General features: G+C 36.3%; 1 protein-coding gene and 1 long non-coding RNA gene across 3 annotated transcripts in view; one reads left to right on the top strand and one right to left on the bottom strand.

Annotated features, from left to right (window-relative positions):
- Positions 1-23,054, bottom strand: part of LOC309880277 — a 64,837-nt gene that overhangs the window by 26,595 nt on the left and 15,188 nt on the right. The window lies entirely within an intron of this gene.
- Positions 761-23,054, top strand: part of BLNK (B cell linker) — a 96,640-nt gene continuing 74,346 nt past the window's right edge. For both annotated transcript variants that reach the window (XM_082765051.1, XM_082765052.1), the window contains exons 1-2: positions 761-887; positions 5,702-5,764. In XM_082765051.1, coding sequence (XP_082621177.1) covers positions 813-887; positions 5,702-5,764 — 138 coding nt within the window. In that variant the 5' untranslated portion in view covers positions 761-812. The remainder of the gene's footprint in view (positions 888-5,701; positions 5,765-23,054) is intronic.

A 23,054-nucleotide genomic window follows, 5' to 3' on the forward strand; every position in this document is an offset into this window, starting at 1 on the left:
AATATTATATATAACGCTACATACTAGGAACACTAGGGCAAGGAAAATCTTGCTTTGTTTCCACACTGTTCCCTAGGTATCTCGCTTTTGACCACTGTCACCAGCATTTTTATGTCAGCCCTACATTTTGGAAAAGATAACATAGCATTGAAATGACTTTGTTGACAATGTGCTCTTTAATGATATTCAGACAAAGAGGAAGAAAAATAAAAAAACATTTTTAAGATCATACGTTGCCTTTGAGTGATTTATATCCATCCAAAAGCATGGCACCCAGATTTGAGATAAAGAATTGAATTATACATTGTGTCAACATGGATGTAAAAGGTCATTAACTAAGCTGTTTTTCCCATGTAAACAGCACAGCACAACATCAAAACAAATAAGCAAGTCAAACGCAGTCTAAAGGCGCATCCAAGCAACTGTACAATTGAGTTTGAGGTAGACAAGAGACAGCAGCTATCTAATATTTTGCAATAGACATAAAGATTTGGTTCCATATTTAACTCTAACAGATGCCAATGACTCAGAAATTTTATGCACTGATTTTCAGCAGAATGTGCTTAACTGATTCCAGTAATGACAAATATTTGCATATGTTGCATAGTTTTCTTTTATTGAAAGAGTAATTTGCATAAGAACATCGATACTTCCTAAATCATCTTTAAAGGCGTTCACTTTAAGTGAGCAAACAGGAAAAAAGTTGCAGAAAGGACTTCCTCTTAGGATTTCTACAGCAGCTCAGTAAAGAGCAGTGAAGCAACAGTTCAGCATTACTCATATAGACCAAGTCTCTCTCACTGGATAGCAACATGGCCACAAAATTACCATCGCAGGAGGAGTGTGAAAACTGGACAGCCTTTCAAGTTGCAGATCTCCTGAGACAGGTACTGAATTGCATATGTAACACTTGAGAAAGTTCAGTCTATATTCAGCTAGCAGAAAATCTTACTGGATACAGTATACAGATATCTTATCCTAAACATAGCACAGATATTCAAACATACTGAAAATAGATTAGTCAGCAGGTACCATCCCCAAGAATTCATTCATGTTGTTATGTGAGTTTCTGGGTGTTCTCCTATTTTTTAATACAGATTTATTTCATGGCAGAGGCTGTTAGCTAAGATCCCCTACATGGCAAATCACATTGAAATGTTTGCTCATAGGGCTATTTCTTAGAATAGAAGAGGTATTTCATGCCCCAGTTTATATACTGAGAAGAAATAACCATTTCAGTGAATGTGGACATATTTTATATTTGCAATTTACTTTAAAATTTACAGGTTGTCAGTAAGAACCTAACTCTTCATCTTTTCTTCGCAATGTATAAATACACACAGTAGTTGCTAGATGTTTCCTCAGACTTACGGTACTTGAGCTTTTTTCTTAAAAAAAAAAAAAAAAAAAAAAAAAAAAAAAAAAAAAAAAAAAAATCGTTACTTGCCTGCTTGTACCCTTCCTTGCTATGCAATGTCCATTGTATTATATGTAAAACAATATGAATTGCAAAGTCTTTCAAGCTTGCCTTCAGTTATTCTTTCACTATTTGAATAATCTCCTCTGTGATAGGTACAATATCTCCTCTGGTATATATCTATGTTTATGTGTATTATATATGTATATAAATAAATAATATATATGTAACAGATTTTTCCTTCTACTGTACTGAATATCATGGCTCAGGTTTTAAACTTCTATGTATACCTTATCTACATAATAAAAATAATTCACTGTATTATGCTATATAGTTGTCTTTCACATTTCCTTTTGATTTTTTTTTAAATGGAAATTTCTCTAAATAACTTTATATAGTTTTTGACTTGAGCTCATCCTCCTACCTGTAGAAGCATCCATCTTTCCAAAGTTTGTTTTACACAAACAGTGAGAATTTAATACCATTAAGGTTTCTCATCCTTCTCAATTGAAGCAGCATGTAATCTTTTTCAAGAAAAAAAAAAAAAAAACTGTTATGAAGTGTTTCTACAAGTGTTCCATTTGTAGCCATGTAAAATGTAAAAAAGTTTCTGTACTATTTTATATCTTTCTACTTCATTTTGTGCATAAATACAAGTCCTTGTGTGTGTACAGTTTAAAAAAGTTTTACAATGCAGATGGATCACAGGGTAGACCATGGTCCCCAGGTTAAGAAAGTGAACCTCTTCCATGGAATTGGTTCATACCATAATGAAAATGTCTCAGCTAAACTCTGAACTTTTTACTGTGAACAGCTACTCAGAGGATTAATTAGCTCAAAGCCTTGCAGCTTAAAGGAAATCAGACAAGAATCACTGTATCATCTATTAATTAAAGTACCCAGTAATTCTGTAAAAAAATACAAGGCAAGATAAAATAATTTCTCAACAGCACAGAGGCTTCCAAAGAAATGTCAGCAAGCAAGCCATGACTTCTGATTTGGTACTTGTCAGGGGAGAGTATTATTATATTTTCCAACTTTATAAGTTCATGCTTTGCTTACGTTCATATCACCAACAAAGGCAGCTAAGTGATCCAACCACTACAGCATAACCAACACCAGGTGTTTGGCCATTCCATGCATCAAGGACTAGCACTGGGGAGCAGCAGCCAGATTGTACAGAGCCCTCCAGCTCCCAATGCAAGCACTGCGGAGGCTGACCCAGGTACTGCTATCCCTTTCACAGCCAGTCAACCTATGGGAACTGTCCAATACCTTCCCAGAGACATGGCATCTCTCACCTCTGTTAAGGTTGCAGAATCAAGCACTCAGATATGAAAAGTTCCAGAACTGAACTTGCTCCGATTTATATACACATTATGATAGCCTGCAATTGCTTCTTCATGTGCTGTCTTTTCCATCCAGAAGAACCTGCCTCTTTCAATGCAGAAAAGCCTGCATTTTCTGTGCACTACTCTGAGTCTTTATAGATATTGTAGGGTGTGCAAGGCCTGGGCTTGCCAAAAAAGAGCAACTGTATTCATGGTAATGCAAAGTTAATTCTGCTTTGAAATATCAGATTCTGTCAGTGCTCCAGCTCAGCATTTTTTCCTGAAGCCATGCAAGTCATACATGGGGAGGGTAAGGGAAAAAATAAAAATAAATTAAAAAAAAGCAATTTCCTGAGTGCTTGAGCTGAAATTCCAGACTCCAATTTGCAGAAGTGGTAAGAGCTGAGTTACAGCCACAGTGGGAGCTCAGAACCTAAAAATGCCAAATTATTGAATATATTGGTTGTATATGTATACCTACTTTAGATCCTGCATAGCTTTAGTTACACATCCTAAAGCAGCAGATATTATATGAGTTTTATTTCTGAGACATCTCAACTCCTCTTGCTAATACAGCTTTCACCTCACAAGGTGGTCTAAGAAAACATAGTAGATTAGTATTTCTGAAGCACTCAAATAAAAGATTCCTGAAGAGCTTGAAGCAACAAAAAAAAAAAAAAAAAAAAAAAAAAAAAAAAAAAAAGTTTTTTCTGGGTTCAGAGGAAGGTTTAAATACCATTCAGCATAGGTATATAAGATAGCAAATGAGTGCTGAACAGAATATAATAAATTGAACAGCAATTTCCTTAATGTCACATCACCTTTTATACATGTATGCTATGACTGATGCTGGGACTTCTAGAATAAATAATTAAAGACGATAACGGAAACCTGCTAGGCACATGCATGTACTTACTCTTGTTATCTTGTGTATATGCTATAACTGTGACAACACATATTCCATGTTGCACTCAGAGTTGATCTACCTGGTCTCCTGCATTTGTCATGTAGCCTAGTCCCTCTCCTCAGTACTGATTGTAATGCTGTGGAGTCAGCAGTATTTGAAACAGAATGAAACTTTCAATGGTCATCGCTAAACATCAACAATGAGATGTCTGCTTGCCTAACAAGCTAATAATTGGGAAAAAAAAAAAAAAAATCAATTTTTCCCCCTCACATGAAAGGTACCTACGTGATTAATAGCACACAGCAAACCACCATAGAAAAAGGAGCTCATCGGGGTCAATAACTAGAAAAGAGAGCAAATAAATGGAAATAGGTGGGCATTATTATTAATAGAAACTGCGTGCTACCTTGACTTTTGCCTTTCTGCCAACATCTGTGCAAGTGTCATTAAAAAATAGCAATTAACACCCCCACACACACCCAAACACTGTCTACAACACCCATAGCAATTGCAAACAAAGCACTCTCCAAACCATAGTAAAAAAGGAAAATTTATAAAATCAAGTATATATGTAGAAATTTTGGCTTACAGGCCAAACAAACCATCTGTATAAGTGTCTGAGTATAAAGTTTTCATATAAAAAATACATAAAATACATTTTGAAGGTTTTTAAGGATAATCACTTTTATGCATTCTAGAAATAATTACCTTAGAATATTCCACAAGTATTGCCATGAGAATAATTTATTTTCATTAATGTTCTCTGTTAGCATCTGAGTTGGTCTGTACTGCTACAAGAAATTACATCCATAATATAGGAAAGAGTCACCAAGAACTGATAAGTGTGTAACAAATATGACAAATTTTCCCCATGATGCACTGTTTTCCAGTTTCAATACTAAGTTTATAAAAAAAAAAAAAAAAAAAAAAAAAAAAAAAAAAGTTTAAACTACCACTGGCCCAATCCTTTAAAAACCTGGACACAAACTTCTGAACTACAGGGAGATCTTGCATTTAACAGTTTTCCAGAGCACAGTTCTAATCTAAACCAATAAAATGATTAGGTAGTATCTGTATTATAATACACATTGTTAATGGAACTGAAACAGACTGAGTTCTTTGACCAAGCATAACAAACACAAAGTCATTTCAAAAGCGGTACATTCTTAAAGAAGAGTTCCTGATATTTTCCTACTTGTTATGCATAACTGCAATTTATTTGAAAATCCATACTAAAACATATACTATAGTGACTTGTTAGACTTTTAAGATATCTTAATAAAGGCAATACAATGTGTTCACTTTTTTTCCAAATTATTATCTAATTGCTGTGACAAAGAGATACTATTACTGGACATCCTTGTCTCATTTTGCTTTGTAACCAATGCCAGCTTACTTAGGAAAAAAAATAAAAAAAAAAAATGCTAGAGAAGATCCTGTTTCTGAACCTGAATTGCTTTCTAGCAATGCCCATCTCCCATGGGAACTGAAGACATCTCACCCAGTCATCTGCTGCTGGTGCATACTGAGAGTTGGTAATAGTGGCATGTAGCAGGAGAGCTTTCTCCTACACAGCCTTCAGTTCCAAGCAGTTGGAGATGTAACTGTTTCCTGAGGTGATGCAGTTAATGAGTTATGCCATGAGCTATCTTTTTGACCTGTTTCTGTTTTTAACCTCCTCTTTTATCCTACAGCAACTAAATTTCCACAATTTATTTCTGTTGGGCTCTTTGTTCTATTTGTTAGATTTTCTGCTTCATAGTTTTACCTTGTAAAACTTGTAAATCACTGGCATTCGTGATTTTATCAGCCCTTCCTTCTGAAGAAAGGGGTAATACTTAAGAGGCCTTATCTGTTCTTACGTGGAAGTCACTACTTATTTCTAAACATTAGTATTATTCTGCCCAGTATCCTTTTCATGACTATCCATGCCAAACAGTATAAAGATTTCTGCAACCCTAAGTATTTGAGCATGGAAATATTAATCAGCTTCTTTACAAATGTCAAATTTCATACTTGTAATAATTCTGTTATTTCTCACCATAGTTTGGAATGCCTGAATCTGCTGTGCTTGTAGAAAAACTGAGCATGAATGGATCTCATTTCTTGGTAAGTAAATATTTCATAAGGGCTATCAGTCAAACATATTTCAACATAAGTCTTGTATTCCTTTCCTTGTGGTGCCAGGAATTAATCTGACATTTTCATTCCTCAATGTGGCAAGGAACATCTCTTATGAAATATTACTTATGGGTTCTTGTTTGTTTTTTTGTGTGTGTTTTTGTGTTGTTTAAATAATATTTATATATATATATATATTTTTTTTTAAATAATTGATTTAAGATATAAACATTAAGATATGTTTATATCTTAATGTTTATATCTTAAATCCATTATTTATGTACAAGCTTTTCCCTAAAACTTACATGACTAAAAGCATTACTAGTACACAATTCTACATGAATTTTACATTCAAAGTTTAGAGATACTGGAAACAATATCTAAGAAATTCTGATAGCTTCTTCTGTTGAACTCTGAAAAAGGTTTTTGCATAAGTGTGTGGTTAAACTGATTTCAACTAATGAGTGTAGAGAGGAATAGAGTAAGTCCTTGAATTTGGGTGATTCCTCTACTGCTAATTCCATTTGTGTAGCTATCAAAGTAAAAGAACTTTAAGACCTTTATTTAGCTTTATTTTAAAGTTAAATTAATTGTTATAATTTATTTATACCCTGCAGGGAAGTTATCTTTGGTTGGCACTTTGTTACTTAACAAAGCTGTTTCCTGGGTGCACCAGGCATTACATCTGCTGTTTATGTTAACAGAAGCTCCAGACCTGCAAAGTGATTCATTAGACTGCAGTTACTTGTGTGCATGCATGTTTACTTTAATACTTTATGGTAACAAACTAAAATTGGGTTTTCTAATAATTAATGGCAGGCTAACAAAGCTGTCCAATACAGGCTGATTCCTGTACCTTTCATAGGTTATAAATTGAATTGCTAAAGATGCTGTCCATTGCTGGCAGAGAGGGACTGAAGTTAAATGTGTTGGCTCCTTATACCTGCTGCAAGTAGCAACAGGCAACAGCAGAAAAGGATTTGAGAAATTTTCAGACAGTAGTGGTAACCTAATAAAACACAAGTGAGAAAAGCAAGAGGAACAATGGATGGCCTTTGGTCGTGGTCTGTGATAGAGTTGTGTTTTTTATTTTAAATATGATTAAAAATGAAAGTATTTGCTAGCATGCTGTACAAATTATGCATTCTCCAACAAACCCTTAAACATCATTTTGCATTGCAGAAACCATGGCAGAATGCATGTGATACAACAAACAATGTTCATTTTTTATGGCATTGTTAAAAAAAAAAACAGACAGGTCTTGTACTAACATTCCTAGAGTTTTCATGTGTTCTTTAACTAAATTGTTCAGTAGCATTGTCAGTATGATAAATCTGTAATGTCATGCTTGAAACAGTTAGTTATAACAATGCTAAAAAAAATTAAGTATGTATTGAATACATAGAGATATCAATAGCAATATTTTAGTAGCTACAAGATGCTGTTCACCTATGTACAAACATGTAAATTAACTTATAGATAATTAAATGAATAGCCTACATTTTTATTCCAAGCTCCTAGCCTAGTTACAAGAAAACTAAAATATTCCAGGAATGACAAGTTCCCTCACTGTTGCACAGCATCTGATTTAGAACAAATCAGACAATCAACTTTAATAGCTTTGCTTATGCTGGAAAAATCATTAAGGTTTGAGAGGTCTGCCTAAGAAGTTGTTCCTAACAATAGGAACATTTCTTTAGAGAGAAAGCCAGCAGGCTGTGATTCCAGCACCCACTTCTGAGCTAAAATAAGTTCAGAGCTTATCTTCTGAGCTGAGATAGGATGTGCCACTCCTATGGGCACCTCAGTGTCAATTGTGGCAGTTGGCAAGACACTCAAGTTCACCCCTCCCAGGCATGGGTACTTGGCCTTACTAACATATAAATGAGTGTCTGGAGTCCATGGTTCTCAAGAATACACACCTGACATTGTTAGCATTAGAATGGTTTTCCTTACCACTTTCATTTCTTTCAAACAGTATGTAAGTGGGTCTCTGCAGCCTCTGGGCAGAGGGGGAGATGCTGTTCAGGCTTTCTCTTACTGTGAACACAGTTGGTAAATGTCTGATTGGGCTTAAACTGTACTTGTGTTATTATACGTTTGGAGTCCTGATATTCTCTGACATGCTTGAACAACATATGACATTGTAACCAGATGACTGAGGTAGATACTTCCACTTTAACAAAACATTTGTAGTATGATCATCTATTCTACACCACTTAAAACATGATTACTTAACTGTATCTACTGGTTTGTTTGCAAGCATCTGGAAATGCAAAAATCCAAAATCCTGCATATATTATTGCATCCATATATTACCTTTGGCAAATACCTTAGGTTTTGCACCTTCCAGAATTATTATTCAGTTACAAAGTCTATAAGATTTATTTCTTTACACACTGCAAAGTCTTAACAGATGCCTAATACAAACCAATACATGGCTAATATTGGATATTGAGCTAAAAGTTAATAGAGAAAACCTGGCTATCTGGCACTGGACAGCAAAGTACACAAAACCAGAAAGCACTTGAGGAAGCCTGGTGCTATCTACTAGACAGGAGTGGGAGGCTTACCCCTGCCATTATTAGCTTATGAAATGCAAACATAAGCTTGCCACTGCATAGAGACACTAAGCACATACATCACAAGTCTCTTGTGATGTATGTAGAGCGTTATTATACATCTACCCAATGGTAGATGTATATTTAGATCTAGGGCTGGTTTTACTATGAGCTTTGTTAGGTATTACTGAAAATTCCTTCTAGTCTAGCAGATGAAGAAAGCATCTCTCTGTGGTGTCTTCTACATGAGTTGAGTGAACTTTTCCCCCGTTTGTTCAGAGAGGGGCACAATTTTCTGTTTTACCTTTGCATGGTCTGGAAAAAAAATATATATATATATATTCTACCTTAGATATTGCTGCACAAAACAAAAAAGAGTACCTGACAAGGCTGAGGACAATCTGAGCAAAATCAACTGAACACCTAGCAGCAGCCCTTCACAATTCTTAGATAGGCCCTCATTCCTGCCATAAGACTCCTTCAGCCCATCCTAAATCTTCTGCTTCCCTGCTATGACACTGACACTTCAAGCATGTGCAGCACAGGCTTTTTGTACTCATGGGAGATGCCCAAATCCAAGATGCAATGCCTCTCCAGTGAGGAGCCCTTGGTGGGCCTTGCTGGAAGGTTCATGTCCTGGAAAACAGCATGTGCTGCTCCCTCGTGACAGGATATAACCACCAGCACATCATATGTGCCTCTAGTTCCTGTGTGGTTTCAGCAAGGCCATCGATCATTTTAACTTTTTTTCTGAAGAAAAAACATTGTCAAAAGTTTGAGAAACATTGCAGAAAATACTTACCCTAAAGCTTACCACATAACTGAAGAACACCTACTAGATTTACCTAAATACAAGGTAAATTGGTCATAACACCTTAAACACCTAAAATCAAAATTTTACCAGTTTCAGAACAGAAATAATCAACATTCATGTGTGTTTTGTTTTTAAGACTTTCTAACCACTCAACAGCAAAAAAACTCTTTTATAGCAATACCACTTTGTTTTAGAAATATATTGATTACCACTTATCTTCTATATGAAAAAATTACATGCATTCTATAAAAATTTAGAGTTAACAGGTCTTCCTTTACTCTTGTGTAGAATTAATAGCTCTTCCTTTCCTCTTCTGTAGAATCTAAAAATACAAAAGATGGTAGATTAGATCTAAAGTATACTGTACAGTTTCATTTTCCTTTTTTTATCTATCTTACTCTACTTACAATAGCTATTCAATATGCAGGTCATATCTAAATGATGCTAATCTCGTCCCGATGTGCAAATCGGCATTTAGCCACAGCTGCATTGCACAAAGCATATTACATTCTCTCTTGCTTTTTAATGTCTGATTTTGCTACACTGTACTTTGCTTTTCTGGTCTGTCAGAGTAGGTTACTTGTTTGATTTTTTTTTTTTTTTAATACAGTTTTGAAATTCCAGTGACAGATTGAAAAGTACATAAAAACAGTGAGTTTTGAGTTGAACTTCAGAACTCAAAAAGGAAGATTTTATTATATGGTTTGTATATAGAAATTTCTAAAGAGTCTCAAACATAGCACAATGGTCAGACACTGATCCTAAAGATCTGTCATATATCTTTCCTCTTTATTGCTGTTTCTAAATGTGTGCTGAATTGCACTGCTAGAATATGAGTACCTTGGAGAAAAACAATGCTATTTTCTTCACCAATACACTACTGGTTTGATTGGGTAATACTTAAGGAAAGGAGTCTGTATCTTCCTGTGGGAGACTCATGCCTCCCTACCGGTACAAAACACTGCCAGATCTTGCCAGGTTGAACTTACTGAGGCTGTACTTTGACATCCAGTTTTGTCCAGAACTGCTCTTGAGGAAAAAGCAACTATTGTCTCACTTGGATGCTCCCTCCTCTCCCTGCAGTGCAGAAGCAGGGGACGAGAAAGGTCAGGAACTGAACCTGCTTTTGCTGCCACAGCAAGCAGACCTGCAGCTCCTCTGCTGGTACGTGAATCCTGCAGGCTCCCACAAGACCTAAGCCACTTCCCCAGTTTCAGCTGAGAGAGAATTTCCTAATACCAGGATTGACATGTCAGTACTATAGGGTGGGGGCAGGAGGAAGAACAGATTACATTTGATTTTAGCTGCTTGGATAGCTGTCAGAAAAACACTAACTAGCATCAGATTCTGTTCAATGGGATCTGACATCCAGCCCTGGATACTTAATTTTAGAAATAAAGCTTGGACCATGAGCTCCTTGAAGAAAACAATGTTTACTGGCATCCTACATAAACAACAGAAACGAGATACTTGATAATTACTCCTTTATAACCTAATGCTGCTGCAAAAGGGTCAAGAAACTCTTGCAGTGTTTTCCCTGCATATCAAGCAAGTATAAAGAGCTTCCATATAGGTGAGGTCCAGAGAAACACAACAACAAAGTTGCAGGTACTGGTCATTAATGCTCTCCTGACAGCTAAATATCACAATTCCATTGCCACTGTTGTTTAATGGCATACGGCTCATCTCAGAGAGCCATAAAAAAGCTTTTTTAAACAAACACACAAAAAACTTCAATACTAACATTTTGGGGTTCCCAAGTTTTTTTGGGTGAGTAGAAGTGACCTTAGAAATCTTTGTCCTGCCTTCAACATGCACACAAGCTCCCCACAGCAAAATCAACAACACCACAGAAAAGTGATGTTACAAAAATATGTATTTTCAGCTCCAAACATGATTTGGCCATGCAATTGCATTAAGCCCATTGCAGTTTTGCACAATTTCTATTCCTCTAACATTTCTTTCTCCTATTTCCATTTACCTAGCCATCTGATACATTGTTCCTCTCCTTTTCCCAACACGCTGCCAGGGCTGAGCCCATCTCCTCTTTTACACAGACTTCCCTTGGGTGCTTTCCTCCTTTTCTTTTCTTCAGAGTAGGCTCCTATTCATGAAAGGAAATTGGATCCTGGTGCCATTTCTCAATGATTTGCAGTCCTAGGGGCTTTCCTCATTGCCATTCTTCTCAGCTGTAGAGGTTCTCCATCAGAGACAGCTAAGTTGGCTCAGATATGAAAAGTGTTCTTTCAGAACCACCTTCCTTTACAGGTATTTCTACAGGCTCTGGGCTCACCTGGTTGATGATGAGCTTAGAAGTTAATAGGAGCCAGGCACCTTAAGAGCTTGAACATTTCTGTGCAAAAACAAGCAAACTTGGCATCTCTCCCTATAAGCAAGTGCTTTACAGGCTTCAAAAACACTGTTAAACTAAAGCTGTTTAAAATTACTCAGGGTAGATAGAAACTGAAAATAGTTTGTCCTCAGGGGAAATGGATAGGAAACATTAAAATGGATGGCCAAAAATGTAGCAGAGAGCAGAGAAGTGCAATCTTTGCCCCTTACTGGATATTGCAGATGGCAGCAGCGGGGTTACCAGTGTAGGGACGGTTAGCAGCAGCTTTGTAGATCACTTATTTTACATCCTCGCTGTCAAGTAAGGAGGGGGTGGGCTCTGCTTTTTGCTGTTTCTAACCAAATAGGAAATAGTTTCTAAAAGCAGAGTCACAGGTTCTTACATTATTTAAAGATGAGGAAATTGATAGGAACATACCATAGAATGGAGTCAAAAGTTAAAAAAAAAAAAAAAAAAAAAAAAAAAAGAAGAAGCAAAGTGACCTTAAAGTGATCTTAAAACCACATCTAAAAGGAAGACATTTTACAGCCTAGTGCATCTGCTGGCATCCTGTTAAGTACTAATGTACAAGGGCAATACTTATTCATCTTCTTTCAACAAAGCACTAAGCATCTGTAAACTAAAAGCAAAAAATACATATCTATCTTTATTCTTCAAAAATGAAAGCAAAAGAATGATGTAGATAGGCTACAGAATGTAGATATAATTTCTGAGATCTATGACACTGAAGTTCAGCAACACTATCTCCGACATATGAACACAAGTTACTTTAGCTATCCATTTATTAACTTAAAAATACATTAAGTTAATATTAGTAAACACTCAAAAGAAAATATCAGTCTAAGGCCCAGAGACAACAAACATAATTATCACCAGATTACATGAGTACTAGATTAGAAACTGAGACTTTATCCAATCGTTTTGATTTACTTTCCTGCTAAGCTTTTCCAAATATTTCAAAAGCAATTGAATAAAACCATCTAAAGCTATGAATTAGCAATGCAATCCTATAGTAAAAAATCCTGAGCCAGTACGAAAGTATTCATTGAAGGACTGCCCCCTTAGTTTTTTCTGTGACACAAGCACATTTCTATTCATATTCCAAATACTGCTGCCAGGAGTGATTTTAGCATAAATTTGTTTGTTTTATGCGGTAGCTGAGAATGATGGGAAGTGCTTGTCTGCTTTCCAGTCTTTATGATCTGGCACACAACAATCCAATCAAATTTTAAATGTCAAATTATTCATAATTGCATTAAATATGGATTAAAGGAATATATTTTGATGCAGAAGTCTTTGTTCTTAAAGTTTCCTGATAATTTTAAACATTATTAAAAATATCATTCAAGTTTTGTGGATAAGAAGTTAGAGAAAATTTTAAGCTATTTTGTCATAGTTTCCAACATTGATTTTATAAGCCCTGAGCTTAAAAACAGAAAAACTCCAGTCTCAATTTTTCCAGTTTTGAACTTCCTCCTCTTTCTTCTTTATACAAATATCCCAGTTATATAAATGAACCCCTTCAGAGACCATCTTAGGAAATTGTCATTAGAAAAAATTTGTGACTTGAAGAATCTTCATCTTGAGTGCTTTTGTACTCCCTCCTTCCTGAAAACTTGGAGTTTTTACAATGCATGCAAGCTGGGACTTTATAACACTAGTGTCTGAAATCATTAGTCATTTTAAAAAATCTAGCCAGAAACTATAATCACTCTCCCATTGTTAAATACCAGCTGCTAAGCATTTCAGAAATCTTCTGCTAGAGTCCCTTAAAATGTCATAATTTAGTTCCTCCTCTACTTTCCTATTAACAGTTTCCTGTACAAGTCTACAAATTCTTAATCCCCTACTCTTTATTTTATTCTTGGAGAAGCAGATGAACGTGGGAACCCAATACTTCAACGACAAGTTTTTTTTATCTTTATTATCTGTACAAGTTTCTGATCTTGAAAAAAATATCGGTAGGTAAATGTACAATGTAAGTTACATAAAGATTAATTAATGAATTAATTAGATTAGATTTTCAGTGAGCAAATTCCACAGAAAGTCAGCAAATTAACTCAAGCAGAAAAGACAACAGGTCTTCTCTCAATACATACTTTTGTTATTAACTGTACTTAAGCACAACATTATACAGATTTTTCATTACATATTGATGCTGCATTTTTAGCAATGCACGATTACTGAACTAGGCAGTTATATCTAGTTTTGTGCCCGTTTACATGAACGTCACTCAGGACACAGCAGTTGGAAAGCATTGGCTGATTGTGGCTCACAGAAACACTTGAGAAAGTTGCACTTTATGCTTCTCTACTATGAAGAAATATGAAGCACTCAGAATTTCCCAAAGATATAGATTTGGATAAGACCAGTTATAGAATGGATACTCAAGGCTTCTGGCAGAGAGTGGTAGAAAATAAAGCTCAGGAATAAAGGTCTTGCAGAAAAACTTGGCATTTAAAAGTTAAAATACAGGTTTTTACAGAATGAGAAAAACCTGAACTAACTTGCAATAGTATTTCCTTTGGTAAATATTGTTTCCTATCAAACCAAAATGAGTGAAAGAAAAAAGAATTAAAAAAAAAAAACACTATTGCTCATACAGTGCATCCACAGTAGCTAGGTGTAAAAGCCATTTTTATCAACAATACAATCTATTCTGGTTCTGTGAAAGGGTGTGTTACATCAAAAACTGCAGAAGCAAGAGAACTGAAAGCAAGATGAAAATAAGTCTGTAGGTCACTGAGGTGTCCACAGGAAGGAAAAGCCTAAGCCCAATTGATTTTGCTGCTCTTATATCTGTATGAAATCTCCCATATGTCTTTAATGCAGTTATGGAAACTGTAAAGAGCTTACGTTTTTTTGGTCCAAATTCTTTTGATAAAAAAATCCCCAAGAAAGTGTTAATAAATTGGGAATTTTACTCTTTCAATATAATTTCGGAATGGCTAGAGAGCTTTCCTAGTTTTCCTAATACTTAAGAATTAAAAAAAAAAAAAAAAAAAAAAAAAATTGAATATCTAGTAATCATGCAGTGAAGAACAGCAGTGAGAACATTAGGTTATGCGCATATGGGTTTTGCTGACCAGACTAAACTCATAACTCTGTGGTTCTTTAGCAGCATAAAAGTGAGAAGAAATTGAGCAGCAGTCAAAGTAGAAGCAACCAGGAGATCCCTAGGCACTTGCACTGATTTAGCTTTAACTGTTTTGTTGGAACGGGGGACCACAGTGTGCTTAGCCTGGAAGAAATTTCTAAATGTTCCTGGGAAAATACTTTCTTCTGTAATAAAGACTAAAACCAGCATGCAAAGGCCCCAAATATTGTCATGCTACTTGGGCTGATGGGGGATACTCATGCCAAAGTGAGGTAAAGAATTTCCAAAAAGATACATTTTGAGCTCCTATTCCTCCTGAATCACAGCAGAACTAATAAAATCTGCTATGTACTTGAAGATCTGGCTATAAGGATCTAAAGAGGAAAAAATAAATAAATAAATAAAAAGGCAACTTTAATTTCCCAAAAGATACAAGAGCAGAGCAAAGTATATTTTAGTTGAAATACTTGCCAAATCTGTCTGGATACTGTCTGCTGCTACAAATTTACTAATGCAAAGTGAGACAAAACTAGAGACAAAAGTAGTTATTCCCAATTAGACATTCATGTGGTTGTGACAGGAGAAGGATTATGCCAGCACCATTCTGATGGTAACATTCTCACAGATACACTTGTAGCCTAGGAGCGAGATGTATCCCTTAATAATCCGAACACATCGCATTAATGCTGACTGTGTTTTTATGGCTGAATTAAAGGACCTTACACAGCTAAAATTAAAAACTAAAAAGTCTCAATGCAAATTTATAGAAAAAAGAAACAGACAAAGACCAAGCTGCCAAGTTCTCCCTTATTAAAATGAAGCCATCCTGTTTTCTTTTACACAATGCCCTCTGCTCTGAATAACTATGATGTTAGGAAGAAGAAAAAAATACTGTAAATATACAGTATTTCTGTGGAATTTGCTCACTGAAAATCTAATTTAGTAAATATAGTAACCAATATTTTTTGATATAATACTGTCTTTAAAATCATCAGGAAGAGATGTCTTGCACAGCCTGTCACTTACCGACATACTATTACAAACAACAGAAGCTTGAAGCTATTCCTAGAATGGCTCAGTGGACACTTTAAAATATTTATCAGTCTTTCCATATTAAACAGCTCACAGAATTTGCCAACATCAAATAAACACACTAATACAATTGCAAAGGCCTTTCACTAGTGTCTTTTCCCTGTGCCAATTCTATGCATAAGCACAGACTTTAGTATTAGCGAACCTGACCTGAAGTTCTGTTTGCATTGTTGAAAAACCATATCACATGCTTGTGCTCAGAAAGATGCGCTGGAAAGAATTAGAATTCCCTCAGTACCCACAAAACTGATGTTTAGAGGAATAAGAATTTCAATCATTTCATTTGTTTTAGGCCTCTGGAATACTTAAGAGTAAAATCTATGCAAAATTCATATTATTTTGGCAAATGCAGAAGCACAGTATTTGAATTCGTACTAAAAAAATATATAGGCAGAAAATTCTAACTGAAGGTATTTTAAACTGTTAGTAAGTATCCATGAAGCTTGCTGCAGAATGCTTTTGTTTCTGTGCTTTTCTTCCTATTTCCTTCACAGTTCCTGTGTGGTTGGGCTTTCTGGCTTATCAGTGCAACTATTTTTCCCCTTGAATGCAATCTACATTTTTAAAAGGTGTCATTCATCGTCTGTGGCCATTGCAACATAGCTCTTGTAAAGTGTAAGATTGATAGCTGTTAAAAGCACTCAGAGCCTCATAAAAGCCTTGGGTTTATTTCTCATGGCATGGCCATGATAAAAGAATAGGTACTTGACTTTCCATTACACTTACTTAAAAGTCTTGGTATAGTAAACATCAGCATAATATAAACAGCCAATGTGCTTAACCACCTGAATGTATGAGAGGATAGCAATAAATAAGTATACCGATAGTTGTTGGTTTTTTTTTTGTTTGTTTTGTTTTTTAATATTTATTAGATTACAAATGCACATTTGATATTTTTAGCAGAAAACTTATTTCACTCCCTCAGTACTGCACAAGGAATATTGTTGACATTTGTCCCAAACACTTAGTTTCCTATGAAGGGGGAAAAAGCAACACTTGATTTGTGCATTACATTGTCTGACTAGTATATAAAAAGCAGATTAGAGAAGTATCTACACGTGTCAGCATTATATTGTGAGTGGAGGAGACTATTCACTACTTTTCAAAATAAATAAATAAAAATCAAAAACCCAGCCACTTACTTCAAACCCAGCCACTTACTTCAATGCTTTTGACTCAGGTGGTACACAGAGCATTTGAAAAGCATCTGTGGAAACAGCATTGAATTTCAAAGAGGCAATAGGAAGAAAAGCAAATAAAATCTTGAACATATCATCCCAAAAACCTTGGGTCATACTTGATGGCAGCACATACACTTCCCCAGCTGAAAGTCCTATACCAACAAACTTTGTCTTCTTTAAACCTGTGCCATGCATTATTTATGGTGTTATCACTTCTTCCTTTTCCCTGTCCAGTCAGGTATTCTTGAACCTTAGAGTGTAGTGTTACATTTACTGTTGGGTCTTGAAAGGTTTTTGTGACTACACTCACGAATAAATTCAGGAACACAGGAAACTGAGAACCTCAGCAATTAGGTCATTGAATGCTTTCAACGTTTTCCTATAGTCTTCATCATAATCCAAAGCACCACAGTGATTCCAGATGGGAAAGATTTGGGCAGCACAGATAAAATGGATATGATCTGGCATTTACAGACAATAGCTGGATTTCCACAACTTAGTGTGGAATAGGCCAAGAATTTCTTAAATATGATTTTGCCTTTGTTGAGCTTCAATCTGAAGTAGCCCATGTTCACATAATATTGCATATGAATTTTAATCAGCTAAAGCTGAATAGAGACACTTTAGTCAAGCTCAGTGGTGTCCAAATCCACAGACACTCCTCATGAGTGCAATCATTAATCAGGTAGTCAGCAACTACCCCAACACTCATCATCCAAACAGGCACACCTGAACATGATCACATACACAAGAGAGATGTTTTTATCCAATAGTGTTTTTTCTTCTTGTGGACCTTTGAAAAAGAGCTGGTTTCACACTGATATGAGAGTGAAGTTTTTAATACAGTGGTGGATTAACTTCTATATATGCACAATTTGTCAATATTTGATATTTACTTAGTAGACTCATATCAAGACTTAGATTTGTGTTCTTTTCCTATTTTAAACATGTATGTGCCCAGTCATTAGGCTGACTGCTATATAATAACTGATCACTTTCCATTATTGACTCTCAAGTTTCATAAATCCATCAGATCATTTAGAACACAGCATATGGTTTTTATGAGAGCTCCATCTTTATCCAATTTCTAGTTTGCTTTTGCGTGTAAGCAATAGTACATGACAGTCACTCTGCAGTATGAATTGGCCTTAAACTGCTTAAAATTTTTAATTGGCACACAAGCAAGAACGCAAATACTCACTGTAAGATAAATTTCTGTATTAGTCAACAGTAGAGGGGTGAGAAAGGGAGAGAATAGTCAACCAACTGTGACTTTCTTACAAAGCAATTACTCCTACACACAAGCAAGCTTGTATTGGTAGACTAATTTAAAATGAACATACAACTAGTCTCTTTTGTCCTAACATAAATATCATCACTAGTTTTCAGATACTATCTGAATGACAGAATAGTTATAGAACTTGTTGCAAATCCATGTATTGTATTCCTGGAATGAGCTTATTTTTGAAGCCATGTGAATCTTCAGAAACCACGAGGATGTGAAAGGACATTTGCACGTACAGCTTTGACCTCTTTTCTTGCTCTTTGCCCATTTATGCATCTCAGCTGTTTTGTCTTTTTAACATTCCAAAACTTGCAGTGGCTTTCAAAGCTCAACTTTTCTCAAAGAAAACATGCTTATTTTCCCTTCCACTCCCACATCATACGCTGTACAAGCTTGATAATACATTTAAAGGTACACTGCTCCAAACAGTCAGATAGTACCCGACTGAAACTTGAACATTAATGTTTCATGAAGTGAAACCCTATCCAACTTCTCTATATACAAGTGTTTCCTACAATTATTTGATCTTGATTATCAACAGCCTTGATAACAATTTTTACATGTTTTATATTAATGTCTTAGCACTTTCACTGCAAGAAATGTAGCTGGTAAATACTATCCTATTGGCTAGCTGACCAAATTACAAATTTTAAAATGTTGGTATAAATAGTTTTTTTTTTTTTTTTTCCTTCTTTAAAAGAGATTCGTGTATGTTTATATACAGTGGAACAGTAATTTCAATGACTTTAGTCATTATTTTTATAATCCACTTTTCATCACCTTGTCCACAATAACTACTACTAAGTCTGCTTCGTGTTCATTTCCAGACAGTATCTAATATTATAAAATTAATGCAGAACATACTAAGAGTAGAATTATATAGTTTGAATACTTAAAATCTTTGAGAAATTCAGATGCGGATATGGCCTTCATGGACTGACATCAAGCAAAGAGGAAAGACCAATATTTACATTTTTGAAGATTTGTAGTGTTGAGAGGGAAGAGGATGAGGCATATATTGGCTGCCCCAGGACCTTGAGTAAGTGCACAGACCAAACATGAAATCCAAGTAAATAAAAATGTGTATAAAGATCAAGCAGCTATATAGAAGTAGAGAAGAGACAGATACTATACCATTTATGTACTGACACTCTGCAGATAATCATATGTATACAAACATCAGGAACTTTGTTTAACCTAATTTGAGTCCCATATGCAAACCTAGATATCCTTTTTCCTACTGAAATACAACTAATAGCTTAGCATGTACTAGATAGATATATATCACTGACAAATGGGTCATTAAACAGTTAAATTTCTGCTTAAGAACAAAGAAAAATGAGGAACTTTCAAAGCACCTTTTTCTTCGCTTCTTTCGAGCTGGCATTATCTGCTTAGCTCATGATATAATAAATAAATAAATAAATAAATGGGTTACTCTTCACATTTGTAGCTGTCCCCACAACAATCTATCATCCAGAAGCATCATTAACATCAGATATGTTGTATTGACAGAAGACATTGCTTATTGCATCGGACCAGAAAAGATTTTAATTAAACCATATGAGTACACCAACAAGTATAACAGCATTCCAGAAAGGCAACAGGGATATGAGGCATGGGGGAGCATATATTTATAACTGCCTTTCAAATTTCCACACTGGGAAAAATAAAGGGGATGTTTACATCAAATGTCTTTAACCACTTTGTAGCCAAGCACTCCCCAAGAACATTTCCAAAGATCATATGTAAACATAGGTTAATATCACATTACTCATCTTTAGCTTTACTACCTTTCAAGAGGTGGCTCTCACCAGTTGGAGCTACCCAGTCCATAACCCACTAAGCAGTAGCACTCAGCACAGCATCGCAAAGAAGGACAGGGGAAGCTGCTCCATGCTGGCCATGTGCTCCAACAGCCACCCACCCCACCTTAGAAGTCTTCATCCACACTCCCCATGCTACACACCAACACAGATGAGGTTCACACTTTGACCGAAGACAGCTACTGACAGACACCTATGCATTACTTTTTCCAGTGGCAGAAATAGCTTTTTCTGTCTGAGCCAGTGCCACAGGCTGCAAGTAGTATTGACAGCTGGTCTCTTCAACACAGACTAGTCATAAAGGCTGAGTTCCTCTAGCAGCCTAGGTCTAGTACATAAGTTTTACATATTAGGAACAGATCTTCAATATACCGAAGTCTTGATAATACTGCTGCTTACCTACATTACCTCTATAGAATACAGCATTCCTTCCTTCTCATACTTGCAATGAACTGCCAGGACCTTAAAGTCTATCTTTTCAGTTATTTCATCTGCTATTGAAATGCAGCAACCAAGGACTTGCTGATGGACTCTGTGATTTCCCACTTTAGCAATTCTGCTTTCTGTGGCTGAGGCAACACGACTGAAGCAAATTAAAAGTCCTTTTTCAAGATGCCTACAGATATGCATACACGTATTTTTTTGTGACTGTATGAATTAAAGACTATCTATACCACATATCTATAGCCACTGTGATTATTTAAATGAAGCCAAACACATACAGTCACTGTTCAGATTCTGATTCAGCAAGGACATTTATTCTTATCATTAAGATTAAAAAATACTAGCTCTCGAAGAAACTTGATGTGCTTACAATTATGCACATGATCTTTCTTAATCTTTCAAGACTACTCTCATTCATAGGTTTTGCTTTCAAGGTTGCTGCTGCCATTTTGAGATCGCTGATCTCTTCTGCAGTAGCATTTGGTCTGAGAGGTGAGATGATTCACACACTTTCTGTACAGTCATTTTAGGCTCAGCTATTTCCCAGCACTTCTTGTTATAACTATTATTTCTGTCCAGATGCAAGGAAGTGCAAGGCAGCTGATTTTGCAGACAGTGTCAGCAGGGAGCACTTCTGCACAGTTCCCAGGCCCTTCGCCAGCAGAGGCAAGCTAAAGGCCCAAAGCCCCCTACTTTTTGAGATTTTCTAGGTTGATCCCATGGCCTCCAATAGCCCCAGAGACCTGTAGAGTCTCTGTAGTCGGTTATTTGTCCTGTATAGCAGCATTTAAGTAGGATTATGACTTAACTTTCCCTAGTAACAAGGTTCCTTGCCAGTCTCACCTATCAGTGACCAGAGAATTGATCTTTGCTGTGGTATTTCCTGTTGTCATTTTCAGACTCCCTCATGAGAGCATGATGGAAACTCTTAGTACTTTGAAAAGAGAAAGAACTCATTTTTCAACAGAATGCACAGAGCATCTTCCACTGAGACAGCCTCTGCCATCATGTCAAGACAATATCCCTTCAAGTCAATATTCAAATATTGCGAATGCCACCAAAACCATTTTAGCTTTTCTTCCTCAGTAAGCAAATTAGATTAATTGAAGGCACAGTTTCATACCTAGTTAAAGGGGCAGTGCTTCTCCATCCACCTTTCCTGTATGTTCCCCACACACACACACATCTTTACTAACAGTGGCTCTCACTTGGCTGCAATGGAGGCTTTATCCAGATGTCTAATCTGGATAAATCAAGTGTGTGTGTGTTTGTTTTTTTTTCCCTGAAGAACAACTTTTTTTTTTTGTAGGGTTACTTTATGTCACCATATAACTGCTAATGACAGCACAGAGGGGATAGAGGAAGCACAGTGCCCAGAGAAGTTCCCCAGGAGGTTTTATAGTAACCAAAGACCCAGCCTCAGCATCCAATTTCACAGAAACTCAAATGAAAATGCCAGCTGCCAGGGGTGAGCCTTCCCACTATCATTTCTTCTTTTCCCCTCACCTCTCTTCCTCGGCAGAAGCTTTCAAGGGAATTCCCGTGGTTAAATTACAGCTGGTTCAAGTCACAAAAGGGTCAGAGAAGCACCAGAGTCAGCACAGGATGGGAGACTTACAACATACCTCCAAGCCAGAAGCTGAGGGAGAAAGGAGTGAGCAGAAACAGGTCTTCTGGCAGCCACAAACCACTAGGATGTTCAGCTACCTCACAGGGCTTCCTTCTCCCTGCTTGGCAGCAGCTTATTAACATTAGGGAATGAGCACCAAAAGGGCTCCACACTAGCTGTGTTTTATCAAACACCTCCCCCAGAGTCAAATATGAGGTAATTATAAAACAAAACACACCTATCCTTATCCAGGGGAGAGAGACTCCATCAGAGGCAAGCATGTTCCCAGAAGAGCTAACACAGTCTCACTTCAGCAGGAGTTTGGTAGACCAGCCATGACAGAAAAGTTTGCTCACTTAAGGAAATATCAGGTAGCAAAAGCAGAATGTTTAAGCAGGAAAAGATGACATAGAAGGAAACAGTACTTAGTCACTTGGCCAAGGTAGAGCCTTGTTTTCACAACAGCCACAGTTGTGCAAAAGGACATCACTTGACTCAAATCACATGTGTGCAGTTAGTGAAATGGGATTCAGGCAGCTGCCAGCAGCAGCTGGCTTCAGATGTGGTTTAGCCCTCTTCAAGAGCAAGATTATTAAAAGTGTAAATCCTTTAAAATATCACTACTAAACTGGGTCCGAAACTAGTCAACAGCTTAGTGTATTCCCATCTTGCATGGAGTCGTGGTCAGTTCCTAAAGTGCCAGTTCTGCTTCCAGCAGAACCCTACTCTGAGAACATTTCTATACTACATCCTGCTTCTTGGAGATCTTGGGTCACTGGCATTTTGTCTCCGGACTACAAACATTTTCCAGCCCATTAATTCTTAGAGCTGGCCAAAAAATTGAACTTCCACCATTTCAATATTTCCCTTTGTTATAAACCAAAATGAGTAGTTGAAAATCTCCCATAAAGGTAAAAATAAAATTCTTTGGAACCACTGAAGCAGTAGCATTGACCAGCTTCATTTGAGATTTTCACCTTATATTAAAAACATTAAAATAAACTGTTTCAACTCTA

Source organism: Aythya marila (genome assembly GCF_965140915.1).
Source record: "Aythya marila genome assembly, chromosome: 7".
Lineage (NCBI taxonomy): Eukaryota > Metazoa > Chordata > Aves > Anseriformes > Anatidae > Aythya > Aythya marila.